The sequence below is a fragment of the Eimeria mitis genome, genomic scaffold, assembly GCF_000499745.2.
Source record: "Eimeria mitis Houghton genomic scaffold, Emh_scaff45, whole genome shotgun sequence".
In the NCBI taxonomy this organism is placed as follows: Eukaryota; Apicomplexa; class Conoidasida; order Eucoccidiorida; family Eimeriidae; genus Eimeria; species Eimeria mitis.
Window position 1 is genome coordinate 25476 of NW_013572817.1, and position 20327 is coordinate 45802.

The 20327-nt window shown below is 50.1% G+C and overlaps 6 protein-coding genes across 6 annotated transcripts in view; 2 read left to right on the forward strand and 4 right to left on the reverse strand.

Annotated features, from left to right (window-relative positions):
• Window positions 1–1388, reverse strand: part of EMH_0045120 (uncharacterized protein) — a gene marked incomplete at both ends in the record, with an annotated part of 2356 nt that extends 968 nt beyond the window's left edge. The window contains one exon of the mRNA XM_013499627.1: window positions 1242–1388. Within this exon, the coding sequence (XP_013355081.1) occupies window positions 1242–1388 (147 nt within the window). The remainder of the gene's footprint in view (window positions 1–1241) is intronic.
• A 619-nt stretch (window positions 1389–2007) lies between these two features.
• EMH_0045250 (uncharacterized protein) lies at window positions 2008–3522 on the reverse strand (the record flags this gene model as incomplete). Its single annotated transcript, XM_013499628.1, has 1 exon — window positions 2008–3522. One exon carries the CDS (start codon window positions 3520–3522, stop codon window positions 2008–2010), a length of 1515 nt encoding a protein of 504 aa, XP_013355082.1.
• A 3460-nt stretch (window positions 3523–6982) lies between these two features.
• Window positions 6983–8575, forward strand: EMH_0045360 (uncharacterized protein; the record flags this gene model as incomplete). The annotated part of the gene is made up of 1 exon (XM_013499629.1): window positions 6983–8575. The coding sequence occupies one exon, from the start codon at window positions 6983–6985 to the stop codon at window positions 8573–8575; it is 1593 nt and encodes a 530-aa protein (XP_013355083.1).
• Window positions 8576–13675: 5100 nt separating this feature from the next.
• On the reverse strand, window positions 13676–14742 carry EMH_0045470 (uncharacterized protein; the record flags this gene model as incomplete). The annotated part of the gene is made up of 3 exons (XM_013499630.1): window positions 13676–13741; window positions 14106–14439; window positions 14663–14742. The coding sequence occupies 3 exons, from the start codon at window positions 14740–14742 to the stop codon at window positions 13676–13678; spliced, it is 480 nt and encodes a 159-aa protein (XP_013355084.1).
• A 4119-nt stretch (window positions 14743–18861) lies between these two features.
• EMH_0045580 (uncharacterized protein) lies at window positions 18862–19447 on the reverse strand (the record flags this gene model as incomplete). The annotated part of the gene is given in 3 exon segments (XM_013499631.1): window positions 18862–19023; window positions 19027–19165; window positions 19254–19447. Coding segments are annotated over 3 exon segments (495 nt in total).
• Window positions 19448–19949: 502 nt separating this feature from the next.
• EMH_0045690 (WD-40 repeat-containing protein, putative) overlaps window positions 19950–20327 on the forward strand; it is a gene marked incomplete at both ends in the record, with an annotated part of 1195 nt that continues 817 nt past the window's right edge. The window contains one exon of the mRNA XM_013499632.1: window positions 19950–20118. Within this exon, the coding sequence (XP_013355086.1) occupies window positions 19950–20118 (169 nt within the window). The remainder of the gene's footprint in view (window positions 20119–20327) is intronic.

The following is a 20327-nucleotide window of genomic DNA, read 5'->3' on the forward strand; positions in this document are numbered from 1 at the left end:
TGTCGACAACATCTCCGTTGTCAGACAACCTACGACCTGTAACCCCTGACACCTGCTTTTTGCTACGCCATGCATTACAGACAGAAACCACGAACAAAATTATCGCCGCGGCAATAATGGCGGCAAATGGAAGTAGGAGCGGCCGCTTCTGCACCCGTGAACGGAAACGAGCACCTTGAATGGCATACGGTGTTGAAATTCTTAACGAATCTTCAGTTTCTTCATTCTGTGTAAGTGGAACGGAAAATTTCGCCGTCGTTCCACTCTGCTCCTTTCGAGGCTGCTGTTTGGTATCCAAGACTGTGGGCAGCATTCCAGAGTTGAGGGTATGGTTCGTGGATTGATGGAGGCAGAGGTAGAGAAATGATTTTATTTGTTACATTTTCTACATCATACCGCAAAGGAAATAGAAATGCGGAAGACTAGCGTATTCGTAGTATAGATGGACAGGAGGTTCTGGTCCGGTAGCCCCCGATGCTCCGGGGTAGTTCCCTGCATTCTCCCGCGAGCAGATGCCATCAGTAGAAATATCCAGCACGTCTGCGGCAACCTTCTCAAGAAAAGTCTTTTAATGCTATTAATTCTCCGTTTAGGTAGTCAAATACCAAGTAGAGTGGCTTTACAGACTGTGGAAGATTACGCACGTTTCGACGGCAGTATCGACTACAGCGCTACCAGTTGCCTGCTCTTTTGGTTAAATACCCGAAATTCTTATCTGTATCTCAATTTGCATGCAGACTTTTCGTTATGGTTTTGTGTAACAAGAGTCACCAATATTAGCGGAGGGCTGTCGTATACTGCAGTAGAGACGAAAGACTGGGCTCCGCAGTGCAGCTTACTTCCGCCTCCGGCATCCAATTCAAGCGCACTCTCTCTAAACTCTGTACACGTACGTCTACGTGAGTATGTTTTTTTTTCAAGGGCCAAGCAACCTTCTAAGATGCTTCTACCATGCTGCCGCATGCAGAAACGATGGCTCTGTTGTGTTTGCCTACAGGGGTGCCATGCAGCACTAGTTGCAGCTGCACGGTGCATCGATGCACATGATTGGCCACCATCTCTACGCACTATCGCTAGGTAGGATCGCTTTCTGGCGGTTGTGCATGCGTCCCAAAGTACATTCGGGGGAAAACTAAGCTGCTGTTAATAAACTGTACCCCTGCCACAGGAATGCGTTGCCCCCTCGAGTAGTGCAGGATTAAACTGATACAGTGTATATGCTGTCTGTGTCGTCGACTCACTCCTCTGCCAAGGCAATTGCCCAAGAGAGTAAAGAGTATGTCAGAGTCAACTGCCGGTTCGGCAGATGCAACCTCAAATAGTTGCCGGAGTGGTGGCGCATCTAGGGCGTAGACGCGACTAGTTGTAAACGCATCGTTAAGAAACATTTCAACTCCCTGCGTAATCTCCCGACTTTAACTAATAGCCTGAACTTGAAAACACGCCGTGGGGGATGTTGCTCGTTGAAGACGGCTGCGGCAGTCATTGCGGCCGAATCCGCATGAAGTACACGGGTGTAGCTTATCAGCTTATGATTTAGATGCGAAACACTCCACTGCAGGAACTCAATTTGTTTCACTGCAGGAGTGTGTGATGCTTTAGACACTACAAGCGCACATGTGCCGTCGCACAGCTCCGTCGCATTTTGCCCAGCACGGTGCGATGTAATGATGGAACACTGCAGAGAAGAAAGCAGATGATCAACATGATGATCTCCAGAGGCGGAATCTTAGTATGCACTAAACCCTGCGCACACTATATTGCGACGGTTTCACGATGTAAAAAAAGGGCCCCAAGATACTCAAAGGATTTTCTCGGAAGCTGTTGCCACTCTAGTGGCGCGCCTATGCTTCATCCGTGTATGCTTAACCCGTCGGCGACAGCAAATCAGCTGCCGGCCAATTCCCTGATGTGTTTCCTGCTGGAGCAAGGTTCGGACTGTTATCGGCGGCCTCCAAGTCTCGGTTTCTCGGTTTGAACGTGTTGCCGAGAGAAGTACCCCTAATCCTAATCACATTTTCCCTTCCCACGCCAATGATCCCATTTTGGCTCCTTGAAACTAAAAGGAGCATCTGGAGAGCAAAACAGCGCCTTTTTAAGTGCAACTACGTCCGCAAGTGGTGGGCGTTTTCTTGTTTTGAGGACTTCCAGCGCATCACATAGGCGCCTTGTCAACCTCCTGTTAAGCCCCCCAGTTGACTTGCCTCCGGACGGAAACATTCTAGGCGCCTCGTGGGTAAAGCCAGCTATGAATTGGTCCCACCATAAGTCAGCTTGCATAGAATCGCCCAACAGTTCAATGACGGATACAATCGCATCAAATGTTAAGAACTGATTCGCGAATGTATCGGCGACAAACACGGGGCGACTTTTCCGAAGAGGCCTTCCTGCCTGGAGCCACGAGGTGCTTATCAACCCTTCTGTCGCAGATATCAGCATATGTACGTCTTGCTGATCGAGGACATCCTTATCCATCAGCTTCGTTACAATCTGCAGGTAAAAGAAAGGTTGTATTCTCCTCCGGTAATCAGAAAATAGAGACTCCACGTCGATGTTTCTAATGTATACATCGTCTTCCAGCTGTGGAAGCCGCACATATGGGTGACGAGCAATATCCAGTGTCTCATCCGATTCCTCTTCGGCGCCGGGAGGCTCTAGCACCGCCGACGTTGAAGTTGATGGCTGTTCATCGTCTGACTCGATAACAATAGGAGGCTCTAACAGGTCCTCTGTCTCCTCATGTTGCTCATCTTGCGTGCCAGCTATATCTGGAATGCTCGTTAACCACCCATCAGGATCAATGGCTTCGGCGGCACCCCAAGGACCCTGATCCGGAGGAGTTGCAGACGACGCGGTAGCAGGCAAATATACCGCTTCATCACGATCCGGAGGAGTTGCAGACGACGAGGTAGCAGGCAAATATACCGCTTCATCACCGTGAGACGGAAGTGAACCTTGCACTCCTGGCGATGTTTCCTCTGTGCGTTCCTGGACTTGGCCAGGGACCAAGTGGGAGGTCGCGGTGCCCTCGTTGAGCAGCATTGTCCCTCGCGCCGCTTCATGCTCTGCGGCAGCAGCGTGTAAGGCCGAAACCAGTCCTTCTACCCGCGTTCCCGCGTCGGTTTCCGGACCGGAGATCTCCCTTTGGTGCAGAATGCCCAGCTCGGCCTCCAGTTGCAAGCAACCTTCTAGGATGGCTTGCTCATCTTGATCGACAACGTCCCCGTTGTCAGACAACCTACGACGTGTGACACCTGAAACCTGCTTTCTGCTAAGCCATGCATTACAGACGGAAACCATAATCAGAATCGTTGCAGCGGAAATAACGGCGACCAATGAAAGTAGGAACGGCCGGTTCTGTAGCCGCGGACGGAACCGGGCATCTTGAGGAGCAAACGGTGTTGAAATTATCAATGGCTCTTCAGCTTCTCCATTCTGTGTAGGTGGAACGGAAACTCTCGACGTCGTTCCACTTTGCTCCCTTCCAGTTTGCTCTTTGTCATGCAAGACAGTAGGCAGCATTCCAGAGCTACGGAGATGGTTCCTCGATTGAGATGGGAACGATGTTGGAAAGGCCGGTATATTTAGTACGGTTTCTATATTGGAACGCAAAAAAATACGGTATCATGGAATACTGGCAACTAGGGAAGATGTGCAGCAGGACCAGCTCGGCTGGCATCAATGTTCGGGCACGGCCAGAGCACTTGCCGCCAGTGGGGCCGCTCCGCATATCGGAGCAAGTGCCGCGACCTCGTTTAATTCTATTTTTCTGCCATTTAACTAATAAAATTTCAAATACGTTGATAAGTCGGGGGTTGGAGTTTTAGGAATGGGAGAATGCGACTGGCGGCTAGTCCGCTTGCCGCGGAGTGCTACTGCCCGGAGTTGGTACTAGCATTCACGCTTGCCCATCGGTTGGCAACAAAGCTGTAGTGTGGCGAGATTCCTCGTTTTTTAGCAGAGGAGCTTCGTGATTTGCATTTTCATGAAAAGACTTAAGATGGGAATTCCCAAAAAATGGCTATACCAAACAGTCTACGAGTGGGGCATGGAGCAGCACGGTTTGCCCGAAGTTAGCACACGAACATTCAGTTGGCTTTGGTAGGCTGACTGCAAGCAAATGCAGATTCTCAATAAATGTCTACACAGATAGGGCATGAAGTAAAGGAAGTTTTGCCGTGTTTACTAGTGAGGCTGGTTTTCACCAATTGTTGTAGCGAGCTGCGCTGCAATTCATCTGCTGCTGCCGCCTCCCCCGCCATCCAAGGCCCTGAGCTGCTGCGACCAGGATGTGTGCAGACACGCGAGAGACATCAACTGCCTCTCTGAAGCTCTTACCTTAGAGGGTTTGGCTTCTCTGCAGTTCACGACCGTCCTCCAATACGCCCGAGGGCAAAAATTGTGTGTTTAAAGTGCGCGCGCACTGACTTGCGCGCAGGATAGCTATAGGCAGCGATTCCGGTAGTTCGGAACTCTCTGCAGTGTTCCCGCATGCAGAAAGGGAGCTGTGGCTATGGTTGCTTGTGAGGTTGCCTCGCAACACTGATTGTTTCAAGGTCCGTTGCAGCTCATGGCAGCCCGCCTCCTCTATGCACCAGCCTACGGGTTTCAGCTGTGGTGCCTTCGACACCTGTGGAATGGCAAGCTGCTTTTGGGAACGTTTATATTTGACATTTTGCCTCAGTTGCTGTTCTCGATGCTCCTCAGCTTAGATCGAGGACCTTCGCTGCACCAAGCGATTTGTGCACAGTGCCTAGAGCTGGTGCAGTGCTACAACAAGTAGTGTTACAAGGCGACCCCTCACGCAAGAGCAATGAATCCCCCTGTTTTGAATGCACTTCACTGTAGGCAATTGCTCAACACTAAAGTCGCCCGAAAGTAGCCAGCCAGCCTGCACGCATAGAGAATTCCAAGTACCAATATCAGGCAGAGCATGCTACACCAAATAGCAGCACCGCTCATGTGTACGCGGTACCCTAGCATGAATTGTGCCGAGCCGAATTATCCTGGCTCGCTTGCTGCTGTGGAGACCCGGCAGCTCCGCTGTCTTTGCGCGGTTGGCTGTGTCTTGTAGATTCCAGTTTTGAGTTTCTTGAATGGTTTCTTTTTAAAGTTGGTTGTTCTCTCCTTTTTTCTTTTATGCTGGACCTTTGAAAGCTTTTCGACGCACTTCTCGACGGGGTTGTTTTAGATAATCATAGGGAATCTGACAAGTCCAGCCAGTCGGATGTGATGTCGTTGCTGCGTGCACGATGAAGACACGGCTTATGTTCAGGTGCATACTGTTACGTTTACTTTGGTTCTCGAAGCGGTTGCAGGGTGCGCGCCCACGAGTAAGTAGCTTTTAAGTCGAACTGCCCCTCAACACTGAAAAACTTCATAGCCAAGCTTTCCTTTCAGTCATCTGGCGGGGGCTTCTAGTAGGAAGCGCATTCCTTTTCTGTCAGCTCGTACTCGGGCTTACGTTTCCACAGAGACTTCTGCTTGTTATTTTGTTTCCACGCGCGCCTGCCTTCCGCGACACTTTCAGTCTTTATTGTTTTCTGCTTTTCCTTGCTGGCGAGATCGCGATCGCTTTCTTTCACCTCCCGCTTGGCGGGAGAAGGGGACGGACTTGGGATGTTTATATGCTGCGTTTAGAGCTGTACACATGCTTATTGGCATGAGTTGTAAACCACTGGGTGTAATGGTATGCTGTTTTGTTCGTTGTTCGTTTGCAACTGAGTCCCTCTGCTTGTGTTCGTGAACACACGTGTTCGTTTTGGTTTCGTTACTCTTAGCTGGCAGCAGCAACAGTTAGGGCAGTAGCAGCAAATTCACGCTTTGCTGCTGGCCGCCTCCTCAGGTGTTTCTGGTAGTATTTTCTTGCACAGTCGTCGCCATCATCTTCTCTCTCCTCAGTCGGAGATGATAAACGCACTTTTCAGGTACTGTTGGAGGCGCTGCTTACAGCAACAGTTCTGCCCATACACTTCCCCCAGCTGCTTCCTCACTACGCTTCCGCATCTGATGAAGAGACCACGACAGCCAATACTCCTCTGTTCTGTCCTGTGTTGCTGCATCTACTCCTTGCAGCTCAGGTAGTCTGGTGGCCAGCAGTAGCTCCAGCCGCCCTTCCTGCTCCACTCCCTTGTATGGGTGGTGCTGATCGTGTTGCTGCCATTTCTACTGCTACTGCTGCTTCTTGCCGTTTCGGCTGTTGCAGAGCTACAGAGCCCCGTCAGCGTGCGTTTGAGTGCCCTAAGCCGAGTCTAAAGCGTTGCTTTGTGCCCTCATGCTGTATTTATTTTTGTGTACTCGCCCGAACATGAATTTAAGTGGCGTTACTAGAAGGAAACTCTCTAAAAAACACCCTGTTGCTCCAGACATAGTGTAGTTACGCGTACCAACCTCACACAGAATATGTTCGAGCAGCAACTAACGGGGGGTGCTTGACTCTTGCATCGATCACAGTGGTCCTCGGGTGAGAGTTTCGTTACACCGCAAAATTGTGGGCAACCCGTGGTCAAATATAAATATAAAACTCTAAGTAACGACTTCGGGCAGACCATAACATCTCCAAACAGAGCAGAACACCTCCAACAGGCGGAGCATACATGAGACAGCAACAGTCCATCGAGAGCGAGAGCGCCCTACCCGCCGCTCGAATTGTACCTTTCTTAATCTGCTGCATCACTCTGTTTGATATTTGATTTATTAATGGAGTAAGGAGCAGCATTAACTAATGTCTTTAATACAAACTCGACTTGTAAGTGGGGAGCAGTTCCGCTGGAATTCAAGCACGTATGGAGCTGTTCCGCTGGTACCTCACCGGAACGCATCGTTGCAGAGGAGTTCAGTTCGTTGCCCATCTCCATGAAAAATATACCTGTATTCCATATTGACATATTATTTTTGGTGCTGTGGATGAACAGCAATGAAAAAAATAATTTCTCCAACGTCGCCTCCATCTCGATTAAGGACCCATTTCTCTGACTCTGGTATGCTGCCCTCCGTCTTGCATAACCAAGAGCAGCATGAAAAACTGCAGAAGAGCACGAGTGTCGAGACTGCAGTTCCATATACACAGAATGAAGAAGCTGATGATCTCCCAATAGTCTCAACTCCATGCACTCTTCAGCAGGGTTGTTCCCGCCCAAGGCACCCGGATCGGTCCTTGTTGTTTTCAGTTGTCGCCGTTATATCCGTCGCAATATTTCTGGGAATATTTTCTCTATGTAATGCATGGCGTAACAGCAAACATGTATCAGGGGCTACACTTCGTAGGTTGTCTGAAAATGGGGACGGCGTCGACGACGAAGTGCTGGCCATCCTAAACGGTTGCTTAGAGTTGGAGGACGAACTAGGGATTCTGCAGCAAGGGGCGATCTCCGAGTTGGATGCAGACCCGCAACTGCGGGTGGGAGGACTAGTTGCGGCGTTACACTCAGCAGCCGCAGAACATGAAGCGATGCAAGCGATGATGCCGCCGTGGTACGGGAACCCCGTCATCGACACTTTCGCTGGCCAAATCCAAGAACACACAGAGGGAGAATCGTCAGGTTTGCACAACACATTTCAGCCTCATGGTGATGAAGCGGCAAATTCGTTCGCTGATCCATCGTTTGAATATCCTCTGGGTCAGGATCCCTTGGATATACCGGCACTCCTGGATCCGGAGGCGTGGTTAGAAAATATCCCATATATTGTTGGCCAGCATGAAGAGGAGGGGAATACCCAGTTGACGCCTTCCACTGCCGTGGAGTCTGATGCTGGACAGTCAACTGCCGTGGAGTCTGATGCTGGACAGTCAAGCTCAGTGGAGTCTGATGCTGGACAGTCAACTGCCGTGGAGTCTGATGCTGGACAGTCGACTGCCGTGGAGTCTGTTGCTGGACAGTCATCAAATTCACTTCTGAGGGTGCTACAGGCTGGTGACGGCGACACCACGCCGGAAGAGTTACGGGATATTGACAACCACCCGTATGTGCGACTTCCAGTGCTAGCAGACGAAGTGGTTGTCGGACAACTTGATGTGAAAAGCCTTTTTGACTTACGCCGAGGCAAAATGCAGTCTTATTTTTTCCTGCTCACCTTGAGAAAGCTATTTGCGCAGAGAATACTCGGCCAAGGGGACGTGAACACGCTCATAACTGCGATAGAAGGGTTGATCGGTGCTTCGTGGCACCATGCACAGAGGCGTCGCCGGAGCATTCGCCCCCTATTTACAGCGGAAGCCTTTGGAAAGTACCTTTTGGCTTTTGATGCGATTGTGTGTGCAATTCAACTTTTGGGGGAATCCATGAAGGTTCCGTTGTGGTGGGACCGATTCGTCGGGGCTTTTAGCCTTTCTTTACCTCCGCCACCAAAGAACGGGCAAGCTGATGCGGCTAACAGAATGTTGGTAGAACGCCTACGTGATGCGCTGACTATCTACATAACGAGAAGAAGACCAGAACTTAGGGAAGTAATTACGCTTAAGAAGGCGCTGTTTTGCACTCCAGATGCTCCCTGGCACTTTAAGGGTCGTAGATGGGATCCCTGGCGTGATGATGGGAACTGTTCGCGTGGCTCTCCCTCAGAAGAGCGAAAATGACTGCAATCGGCGTCCTTCAGGTCTCGGTTACTCGGATTTGAACTCACTGCCTGGAGACCCCTGTTTCTAGGAATCTACTGAAGGAAGAGCATCCGAATATTGAGCAGCCACTGGTTTACCAACGTCCATAAGTTGGGCCTGCATGGAGGACGCAAAGGTGTGCAACTGGAGCAACAACGGTTTTCTTATTTTTTCCAGTCCCGCCTCTTTCTTTGAATCGCCGAGCTGCTGCAGTCTGATGTGCTCCAGGGGCCAACGCGCACGGGGCCTCCACCGTTGCATATCTTTACGCTCACTATTTGAACTTTCCTGTAGAGTATTTCGTCCTTAGCCTCCCGACGTGATTAGCAAAATTTGGCGGGCGTGTACGATGGCGCAAATGAGCATGCCCTGTCCAAAGCGACAGGCACAGCTCGTTTGTGTTTGCGAGCACCGTACTCTCCTGCGCTAAAACAAACTGAAGTCTTACAATAGATCAGATTTTTAGACTTAAAACACTTGGAGCAAGCGCTGGTAGGCTGCAACACTGGACTTCGTGAGGATTCTGTTGCAATCGCTGCAGAGGCGATTGCAACAGAATCCACCTAACACCACACAGCATTCTGTGTTTGCCGTCAGGATATTCGTTCCAATCGACACGTTCCCCAGGTTTTAATGTTTTTTCGTTCTCTGCGCTCACCGTGTAGCTCATCTACAATACAGCTTTACCACAAATACGACAGAAACAGGGGCGTGCAGCAGTCGCAGTTGAGTCTTACGTACTGTTTACTCTCCCGGGCATTCTGGAGACACCTGACTGCGTCTATGGCGCGGACATAGTAGGCGCACTACCACTTTAACTCTGTACTAGTCGACTGGGCAATGCATACCTAAAAGAGCCGTAGGGGCCATTTGCTGTAGCATAATGTTTTCGAGTGTACTTTGGACCGCAAGCACAGCTACACTGCACAGGAATTTACGTAGCGTTGCGCACGAGGCCTTGTTGCAGCTTCATTCCAGTACGCAGTTGATATATTACCTTTAGCAATCTCCTGAGTGCTTATAAATGATCATTGTAGGGTGACTCCTTCCATGCGTCATCCGATTGACGTCAAGTTTTGGGGAGCCCGTCAGGTGGCGAGACCATGATCGGGCCAGTAGTGCTAGACACGTTTCACTCGTGAATGTGGACAAGCTCAGCACAGGGACAAACCTCTAGATTTCCACTTTTTCTGCGCTTTGACCACCTAGCTGTCTGATGCTACTGGTGCCTTCGAGTGGAGCATGGCCATCCGATGCTTCCTCTAAGTGCCTCGTTGTGTGCGTACTTGCCTTGTTGGAATTCAGCTAGCAAACGTAACTCATGGAGGTGACAACGAATGCTGATAGAACCAGCTTTCAATACTGAACACCTTGAGAAACCGCTGCTAACTCCCCTGTGTTCTCACGACATACACCCAGCGCGAAGGACATGGTTGGACCGAAGTGATCGCTGCTATTTTCTTTATATACAGCTCAGTGATTTAACTGTCCTCGCTTTGAAGTGTGGCTGAGGGGTGGACAGATGCTTTCTGAACCTGCACCGCAGCCGATATCTTCAAATCGAAGCTTACAGCACCTGCACCAGGACTCTTTCATGCACGCGAAAATACGTATACTTGCTTAGAGCTGTGGTATTTTCCGTTTCTATCGGTGTCGTTCTGGAGGCACCGTGCTGGCCCGCTGGAGAATATCCAAGCATGGTACATGTCGCACGCGTCTGGCACCAGATTTGCAGTAGCAGCCCTGTTTTTCAGCAGCACTGCGACAACGTTTTTTGCAAAGTCTATCGTAGCACCGATAAACTACCAATCCGTACCGTTCCGCTACCCCTCTTTTGAGAAAACGATCGTGCTCTCTGCTGAACGAGCGTCCGTACATTGTTTTTTTGGGGAGGATCCACCAACAAAAAGACTTGCATCACCGTCCTACGAGAGGTATAATCTTCAGTGCAAAGGCCGTGGGCTGGGTGGACACTCCCAGGACGGGTGGAGGGGTTATTCGCAAGCGGCTGCCAATGTATAAGAACGTTGAATAATTGGGCCAGCCTCACGATAGCTCGTGCAGTTGCGTCAGATCTTCAGTGTTGGTTATGCGAGGCTGATGCCCTTGAGTATACAAGCCACTTCCAAAGAAAGGGCAGGCCCAATTGGTAGAAGTCGACGAATAAAAGACCACCACAGTTGATGGGACCACATTCGCCACGCTGTTTGGCGCGAGTCTTCGTGCTGCTGTGTACCCGATCCATCGGGTTCAAGCGTAGACCATAGGTCATCCTGTCCTCTAAAGAAAAGGCGTAGACTATGCGATTTTGAACACTGAGACGGCAAGTCACCTGATTCTTGCTCCAAAAGAACACAGAGTCAAGGCAGCAATGTTCGAAGAAGCTACGACGGATTGGAGTTGCATATAGCTTGTTTGTCCCCAGTGTTTTCGTCAGCGTGGACGCCAGGTGGAACTCTACCAATAGAGGGAACGACGGGTTCTCGAACAGGTAAATTCTGAAACGGGACGAAAGGCAAGTTCGTCCGGACCACTTCTAACGCATATGAGGAGACATTTGTGTTCCTGGGCTGGTATTTGCTTGCCGCCGCAACTTTGTAAGAATAGCGAGAATAGTGAGGGGATTTCTTTCGCCGAACCTCGTTTCTTGCCGGTATGAAGTGTCATTTGCAGCTCTGGATTGATAGCTGTATGCTGCCGTCCATTCATTGCCACGGTCGTGGCATGAAGTGCAGGGTTCTGGACACACTCCTTTGAGGTAGTAGCAGATCTGTAGAGGAGCGATCCCATGACACTTTGGCTCATGCTCGTCGTTGCTTCAGTTCGCTTACTGCACAGATAATGCTATTGGGGAAGTTGTTAGGGGCATCTTCACCAGCTTGCCAGTGGTCGAAGAAAGCGCTGCCAGCTGACGCTCCCGTCCAGCGTTGGCCGTTTGGCTGTTTTATGTATATGGACGACGGTGGAATATGAGTTTTTCAAGCTTTTGGGATTTTGTTTACAGCGGCTGCCAATGAACCTTTACTAAGAGGGTGAGTCAGTCACGCAACGCAGGTGGGTCCTGGTAGGTGCTTGTATTTGTCTGAACGTGCATCCATGCTGGCTTCTAATAACTAACGACGGATATGACCACGCGCTAGGCTCTGTGTGTGATGCAACCTCGCAAGTAAAGTGGTACAGGCTACATCGATGTGCTTGCTATCACACTTGTAGAAGAACATATTAACCGCATTCTTCACCCAGCTACTTCGTTGCGCTTTTAATCCAGAAGCACTTGGTGAATCACCCAGATTCAATAACGTACGTACTCTTATCCACTGCTGCCAGTTGCCGTGTTCACCTCACTAATGTTATATGGGTGCTAATCAAATGGAGAGCAGTGCCGGGGCATTCCCCAATGAGCGCGATGCATCTTATACATTGCGTCCGCACCGCCTGTGTTAACGCTGCTAAACGCGCACAAAAACCCAGAAAAAGGTTCATAAGCGGTCGTGCAGCACTCCAACGTGCGATTGCCGGAACAGTTTAATGAAACAGTTACGTGCCTGTTAACGAAGCCCTACCACGGTACTCCGTGTTCATTTGGGTGCTAGAGCTCATCTGATTTCCGTGCGCCCTGTTGAGGTATGTCTCGGGGGTGAATCTCATAGCTCCACATAAGACACCACGGTGAAGACTCATTAAACGACCCTTAAAGAAACCTTCAAGAGCGCTGCTTGCACAGCCAAACACATATTTATACGATGCCTTGGAGTAGCCCCTCTAGTTGCCCCTACTACGGAAGCAACTAATTTGTAGGGAATAAGGATGGTTTTTTTAGCAGGAGACGTCATGCTCTAATAGACTGACAGGCACCGAAAAGGGCACAATTTATCAATTCAGCCCGCCCTAACGTTCGTTGGCTTGCTTGGAGTCACGGGGACTGCAACACTTCGCCTGCGATGACTGGAACAGTAGACATGTGCTAGGGTTGCTGAGCGCAATCTGCACGCGAGTACTACAATGTGCTTCTTCCTCTTTGGTACGGTCTGACCCCACTTGCCTAACGTAGGCGTTGATGTTCGTTACCGTACAAAGCCACTGTGCTCCAGTGCAGTCACGGGGGGAGATGTTCTGAATGACAGTGCTCCTAAATATAGACAAAATGCAAGGTTCGTTGAGAAATAAACGAAAGCAAAAAACAAGAGAACAGCAGTCGCTTGCTAGAGGTCCACCCCAGCAGTCTCGCGCCTGAGCAACTATTCGCCCATGCGTGAAATACGCTGCGGGGCCTCGAATGTCCTACGCTAAGCATTCGTGGCTTCACCCCGTCGGTGTACCGAGTTGCAGTTTAGTGCATCTGGGCGCGGATCCCTGCATCGATGCTGTTGACTTCTGGACAATCCAAGGGCGCCAAACCAAGGAAGGATAGCGGCTCCAAACAAATGCGACAACCTCAGCCTCCAGACGCTTACAAAGGAGGAGACGCGCCGCTCAAGCCAAACCATTCCTGGCCTGACAGCATCACAGTTCGCTACTGGCAGAGATCGCTGTTAAGACAGGTGTTCTTCGGTAAACTGCGCGGCGCTTGAAAAGTATTATATTATGCGCCCGAGATTCTGCGCAGCCCTCCGCAAAAATCCACTAGAAACCATTAACGTTATCGTGTATGCCCACGTCTAAAAAACCCACATTTTTCGACAAACGCCCCAAACCCCAAGCATGCAGAACAATGGCGAGACATCCGACAAAAACAAAATCCTCTTCAACGCCAGTACCTCCTCAGGCGCAGCGCACCGTTGAATTCTGGCATTTTTTGGGAAGCAACACAAAATAGGCAAAATGCCACACTTGCTCTGGGGCGGTGAGTCGGAACACAGTACTGGCAATCTGTATCGAACAAATTCGCAAATACTACAGATGTGAAATCGTGAATAACCGTATAATGTAGACAGAACAGAGCATCCTGAAAGCCGATCAAAACGGCTTTCCCTGAACTTCTAATGCCGTAAACTCGCTTAGGACGTCGCACTAGGAGCCGCGAGTGTCGGCCAGCTTCACATGCCAATAATTCCCCCTCTTTCAAAAGTTCATTTGCTGCTAGTTGAGCGTTTCAAAAAGCGAAAACAGCCGGAGCATTTTCAGCACTACGGACTCGCGGAGGCACTGCAAAAGCATGCTCAAAACGCGGAAGTCTCGATGGAAAACGCCCTCTTTCACCAGTAGCAGCCGAATACTATGGGCCTAACCCAAAGTTCTCCAGTTTAGAAGAACCACTAACTTGACCAGGAAGCACCGCCAAACCGTCAGCTGAAGTGGACGGCTCTTCATCGTCTGAACCGCCCTCTATCGGAGAATACCCTTGGCTCTGTTTCAGACCTTGCTTGTCCAAGATGCTCAGCGTTTCTTAAATCCTAGCGTGAATATCTGAGACAGGCCTTGTTTCGTTCGGTCCCAAAACTCGAGCGGCCTCTGGCAACGGCAGGACATGTGCAGGCTCTTGGGAGGCATCTACATCTCCACACCCTACGCGCAGTCCAGTGGCATGCCCATATTCACATATTCCTTCTATACTGGCGGCTTCTAGACAGTTGCAGTGAGAAGGTAGCACCAACTGCCACGGTTCCGCATCCGGTTCAAATGTTGCTGTAGTCTGATTAAGCACAGCCAATAGTTCCTCCCTCGCACTTTCCGGACCTATACCGAGCTCAAATAAACTTCCAAGTAGTCCAGACCCGTATTCTTGTTCCAAGTACAAACAGTCCTCTTCTAGGTCAAATCCCTCGGGCGTTTCCCTTGTCCACCCACTGCCCGCTTGTCTTCGATGCGCCATTCCTGATGCCCCTCCATTGCCATAGGCGCCTCTGCATGCAAATAGGAGTGATAACCACCTCAAAATATGAAGTGTGGCGGCTAAAGTGAGCAGGAAGGAGAGACTACGCAGCCAAGCTCGAGACGGTTTGTTCAAATACACTGGATTCCCCAGTGGACCGAGCAGTCTGCTATCATCGAGTGAAGCACGGATGACAGGAGGTTCTTCAGAGATACCAATGCCATTCAAATCATCTGGCACTCCAGAAATATCACCTTTCCTCTGCTTCTGCCGTCCCGTAAAATGAGTGTGAAGAATGCCCGCACCGAACATCTCGGGCAGAGTGATTGGCCATTGGACGTCTTCCGTACAGCAGTTAAAAGAGTGGGGCAGAAGACAAAAAGGTCTTTAATGATCCCCAGAAATGAAAAATTACCGAGCCATAGACCACACTATACCTGCATCTGAAGAGAAGTAGCACAACGGATCGACGTTGACGCTAGGAAACACAAAAATCTAAACGAATCCTACGGCGGAGTATCTCAGCTCGAAATTCAAAGTCTTTCTTTTCTTTTATCATCTAGACTGGCTTAATAGTAATGCTTAATACCTAGAAAAAGCAGAGGAAAACACTGAAGTGATGGAAGGATCCATGTGGCGTCTCAAAGGATGGGAACGGACCGTCTCTGGTCACCTGTTCAATCGGGCGGTGCGGGGGTGAAAAGAGCCCATATTGGTTTCTCTAATTGTTTATAGAGCAAAACAACATTGAGATATGTATTTATATAGCAGGATTATCTAAATTAATTGAAAGGTAATGGGCGAAGCCAAAGCTGGGGGGACTCAGCGGCGTCAAGTATTTGATTCATGTAGGAGAGAGGCAACCAAGTTCGTCTACTGGCTTTTGACGTTCAGCTACAGCCCAAACGTTGCAGAAAGAACATTTTCTAGGATCAGTTTTGCTCTTCCCTCGGACATCGTCTACAATGGCAGCATGTGGGGCGCCGCACGAGGCGAACGGAACGGAACCTCTCGATACTGCAGTTCGTCTTTGGTAGCTGCTTCGTGCAATCATATCCTAGACAGGAAGATTTATCGTTGATTGATTCGAAGCAGCACACTGGGGATGCGGACGAGACTCTGACGAGTGTGCGACATTTCATCCTCCTTGACTCCTTCACAGTTTCGCCGGGAGAAAATTCACCCGTGCGCCCTTAGAAGTAGTGAATTAAAATAATCTCAGTTTAAGAGGACTATAATATGCACGTTTGGCACCAAATCAAGCCATGTGTTTGTGAGCACAAACATACGCAAACCGGGCGCCGGCTCACACACTCACTAACGGACCCAAGGGAAAACACGTTCTACTACCATAGTTTATGTGTATCTCACAAAATGGCTAAATGCCTTGACGGTACTGCATATACAGAAGCATGCCTACAAGCAAAGAGTCAGCAAACACAGAGGCACACAAAAGTGTAGAGCATAGAGGCGCACGGCATAGGCAGACTGAACTGTACAATACCTCCAGTGCGTGTGACTCTGGGGAGCAATTGGGAGCCCTTATGTTTAATGGAAGTGCTGCAGATTTTCTTACTCAAATACCGAGATCAATATGAGCTTCCTGGACGTCTTGCGCTTGCCCATACCAAATTCTGCACTGCACGGTTCGAGGGCAACCAAACGGATGTTGCTTGCGCCCTAGAAGGCGCAAGCTTCTCCCCCACAATTCACGCAATGAGAAGGCCAAGCATTACAGATCAGGTGTGCTCGCTTAGATCCCGTCCGAGCACTACCACCATAACCCTTCATATTCAATATCCTAATAGACGAGATGCCAGTTTCTGTAGTAAGACAGTTAAGACAGCCGGAAAAAGGCACCTCGTTTTTATTTGAACGCGAGCCCTGCTGGCGCTTGCATGAAATGGGAGTTCCAGATATAATGAATTCAGTAGTGTGTGTAGTTGAAGTGTACAGCTAAAACTAGCTAGAGTTGACGGACCAGGACCAGAACCCTACTGGAAAATGCCTTCGGGTCTTTTCGAAGATGTGCGTGTGGTAGCTCATCGGTCTCCTATGCTTTGAATACTTTCCTCCACTTGCGTTCCATGCTTCCCGAAACCCTAAAACCACTAACCCTAACTCATAAACCCTAAGACCTTAATTTTAGTTATTTCTTACACCCCCCTTCATGAGCAATTGTTCGTCCAGGTGCAGGCTTCCTCGCATCAGCAGCTGTAAGGCCTTTTGGGATGAAAGCGAGAACTCAACGTGCTTGCTGAAGACCAACCTCAGAAGAACGCTGCCGTGTCGAGGCATATGCGCATCTTGCATATGCGCATAGCAGCAGGACCGGCATAGAAACAAACACTGTTGCGCAGTGTAAAACTTCACTATTTCTTCCTAAGCGGAAAGTGGTTCTAGGACTAAGATATTCGTTCAAGAATTCCGTTCGCCTTTCTTAGACCGCCAACATCTTCTCCAGACCCTGCTAAAAAATCCCAGCACGGACAGCCGTTGTTGTGTGTAAAACGCATGCAGATTCTAACCCGAAGCACTTGTGCAAAATATCTGCAACAACCGCATTTCCTGTCTCAACGTGGACAGCTACAGGAGCTTTCTTTCGGTGCAGTTCGGTCCGCGAGTCTCGGTGAACCTGTAGTAAGAAGAGTAAATAACGGCGCGTGAGGCGGGCTTTGGAACAAACTCTCTCCTAAACCCAACCTTCCAACTGTTGCCTGCCGATAATACCACACATCAGCGCTACACGCGAGGGTTGCTAGAAAAGCGCTAAATGCGGAGTCAGCCGCGTGCCTGTGCAATCAAACGTAGAGATGAGCTGTACAGTTTCCCCCTGCAGCTTCGGGCAGTTTGCATGCAACTTACAAGCCCCAAACGCGAGCTCGTGCTGTGTCAATGGCATGTCGTTAATGCAACAACTCCTATGAAACATGAAAATTTAGACAAAACACAAGAAGCCATTTGAAACACATGCGGATACAATAGAAACACAAACCTTCTGAAACACGTGCAAATTCAGTCAACACACTACAAAACATCTGAAACATTTGCAAATTGAGTCAAAACGAAACAACATCTCTGAAATATTCAGATTCAACCAAGATGCAAGCCATCTGAAAAACGTGCAAATTCAAACAAAACACTACAGAACACCTGAAATACATCCGTATTCGATCGGAACACAAACTAAACAAAATATACAAATTCAAACTAAACGCAAAAACTACATGGAATATATGAAATTTCCTTTGTTCTGCTGCAGAGGCTAGATCACAGCAAGCTACAAGGCGTACAGAACCTGGTGATGCTGCAGTAGCGTAGCCACTCTATGGAGTTTTGAGCCGCCAGCAGCCTTAATAAAACTACCTGTGGTGTAATTAGCTTTATAAATATAAATGAAGATATATTTGCAGATAACCTAATACAAAAGAGCTGAGATTCGTTCAAGTAGCCAGGCTTGCTGAGGGTTACCCGCCTGAACAGGCAGTGTTAGTGGTGGGTTTGTTCAGATGTGTTCACGAAATTCTATAAATTTCAATTCAAAGTTGTAATTCAAATGCGTCCTGTAGTTTTAGGCTCGTGTTGTTCTCTGCAGCAGCGAGCCGGTGATGCAGGAGGGGGGAGCAGAGAGTAGGCAGCAGTAAGCCGCAGCAGCCCCAAGTGTCTGATTCACTTTGTTCGTAATATATTAAAGGAAGCAAAGATTTCAGTACACTTTTCATGAACAAATGAGCGGAGAAGGCCAGAGATGCAGCAGCTTGGGGGGGCAGTAAGCTGCATGCATGCACGCGGATGAGTCTTGCAGCAGGGGTGGGGTCTGTGTTTCCCTGCTGCGTGTTTCCTATCGAAGACTGCTGAAGCCACACAACTTTGCCTTCTTTCTGCTTTCTGCCTTCATCGCGAAATCTAAATTTAGTCGAAAACTAAGGGTTCAGCGAATACCTCTCCCCCCACGACCGCATCGTTTCTGTACTACGTGAACTTGGCGGGGTCCCGCTGCTGCTGCTGCACCGCAGCATGCAGCAGCAGCAGAAATAGCAGCAGCACGCGCTTCTTTCGTAGTAGAAGACACTGCAGCTCCCACCTACAGCCTTCCGCAGCAGATGGCGTCGCCGTTGCTGCAGTCGGCAGCAATGCCGCTGGATGGTAGCAGCGGTTGCAACAGCAACACATGTAGCTGCAGCAGCAGCAGCTGCAGCTGCAGCAGCAACAGCTGCAGTAGTAGCAGCAGCAGCAGCAGCACCGCAACTGCCGAGGCTTCTGCATGCCAGAGCAGCAGCCTGGAGCAGCAGATGGAGGAGAGGCATTTAGTCTGGCGAAAGAATGCACCTTTCTTCTACGACACTGTCTTAAGCCACAAGTTCGATTGGCCATCCATGACAGTAAGGGTTTAGGGTTTAGGGTTTAGGGTTTAGCTCCTAGGGTTTAGGGTTTAATGCATAGAGTTTAAGCTCTACACCTGCCCCGCCAGGCTGTGTTTTTGCTGCAGCTTTCGCGGGTCGGGGTGGGGTGGGGTGGGTGGGCTCTCGCTCCGCGTGATTATAACTTTTCCTGCTGCTATTACTGCTACTGCTGCTGCTGCTGCTTCTGCTGCTGCTGCTGCTGCTGCTGCTGCTGNCTGCTGCTGCTGCTGCTGCTGCTGCTGTTGCTGCTGCTGCTGTTGCTGCTGCTGCTGCTGCTGCTGCAGGTGGAGTGTTTTCCTCCTGTTCAGGCTACCTCTTCTTCTGGGGCTGTGCGGCTGCTGCTGGGTACTGCTACTGACGGCAGCGAGCAGAATTTCTTAATGCAGGCGGAGGCGAGGGTGCCCCCGCCTTCTATGGAGGTCGATCCCATCGTCTGTGAAACCTACTCGGGTTTGTCTCGGCTGCAGCTGCAGCTTCTGCTGCTGCTGCTGCTGCTGCTGCTGCTGCTGCTGCTGCTGTTGTTGTTGCTGCCGGCTCCTTTTGCCGCTGGTGGCGCTCCTCCTGCTGCTCCTGTAATGCTGATGCATTGTGCTGCTGGCGTTCCTCGTGTTTCACTCGTTGCTGCAAAACGTGCATGTGCTAGCGCCATTGCTGCTGCAGCACCTTTGCTGCTGCTGCTGCTGCTGTTGCTGCTGCTGATGGTGTGGGTGTGTTTTCGTTGAACTTTTTGCTTGCTACATGTTGCAGATATGTGTCTATTGTTGTCTGTACTGCTGCTTTTGCTGCTGCTGCTGCTGCTGCTGCTGCAGGGTTTACTGCACCGCGCAGCAAGTGCACCCGTGGTGGGGGGCCCCCGTCTGTGTGCTCTTCTCCGCTGGAGGTGAAGGCGCTGCTCGTACACCCCGGGGCTGTCTCTCGGGCGCGGCTGCGGCCCCTGAACCCCCTGCATATAGCTAGCTGCACGCCAGACGGTTTGGTGTTGTTCTGGGATTACAGCAAACACCCATCGTTCCCTACATCCCCTGCTCCAGGTGCTGCTGCTGCTGCTGCTGCTGCTGCTGCTGCTGGTACTGCTAATCCTGCTGCTGCTGCTGCTGCTGCTGCTGCTGCTGGGGCACCCAATCTCGCTAAGCCACAAATGGCACTGATAGGACACGGCACAGCAGCAGTAGAGGGACTGAGCTGGAGTGCAGCAGACAACAGACGTCTTGCTTCTGCTGATGCTGCTGGCATCTGCTGCCTGTGGGACCTCAGCAGCAGCAGCAGCAGCAGCAGCAGCAGCAATAGCAGCAGCAGCAGCGTTGGGGGTATAAAGCCTGGAGATATTGCACCTGACGGAGTACAGCTAGCAGCAAAGACACCGCAGCTGTCTCCTTTGTGTGTATACAAGTGGAAAGGAAACACCCCACAAACTGTCTCCTTCAACGATATAGAGCAGCACATGCAGCACCCTGACTTGGCCCTTGTTGCTGCAGAAGACGGCAGCTGCTTGCTGCTCGATTGGCGGCAGCAGGAT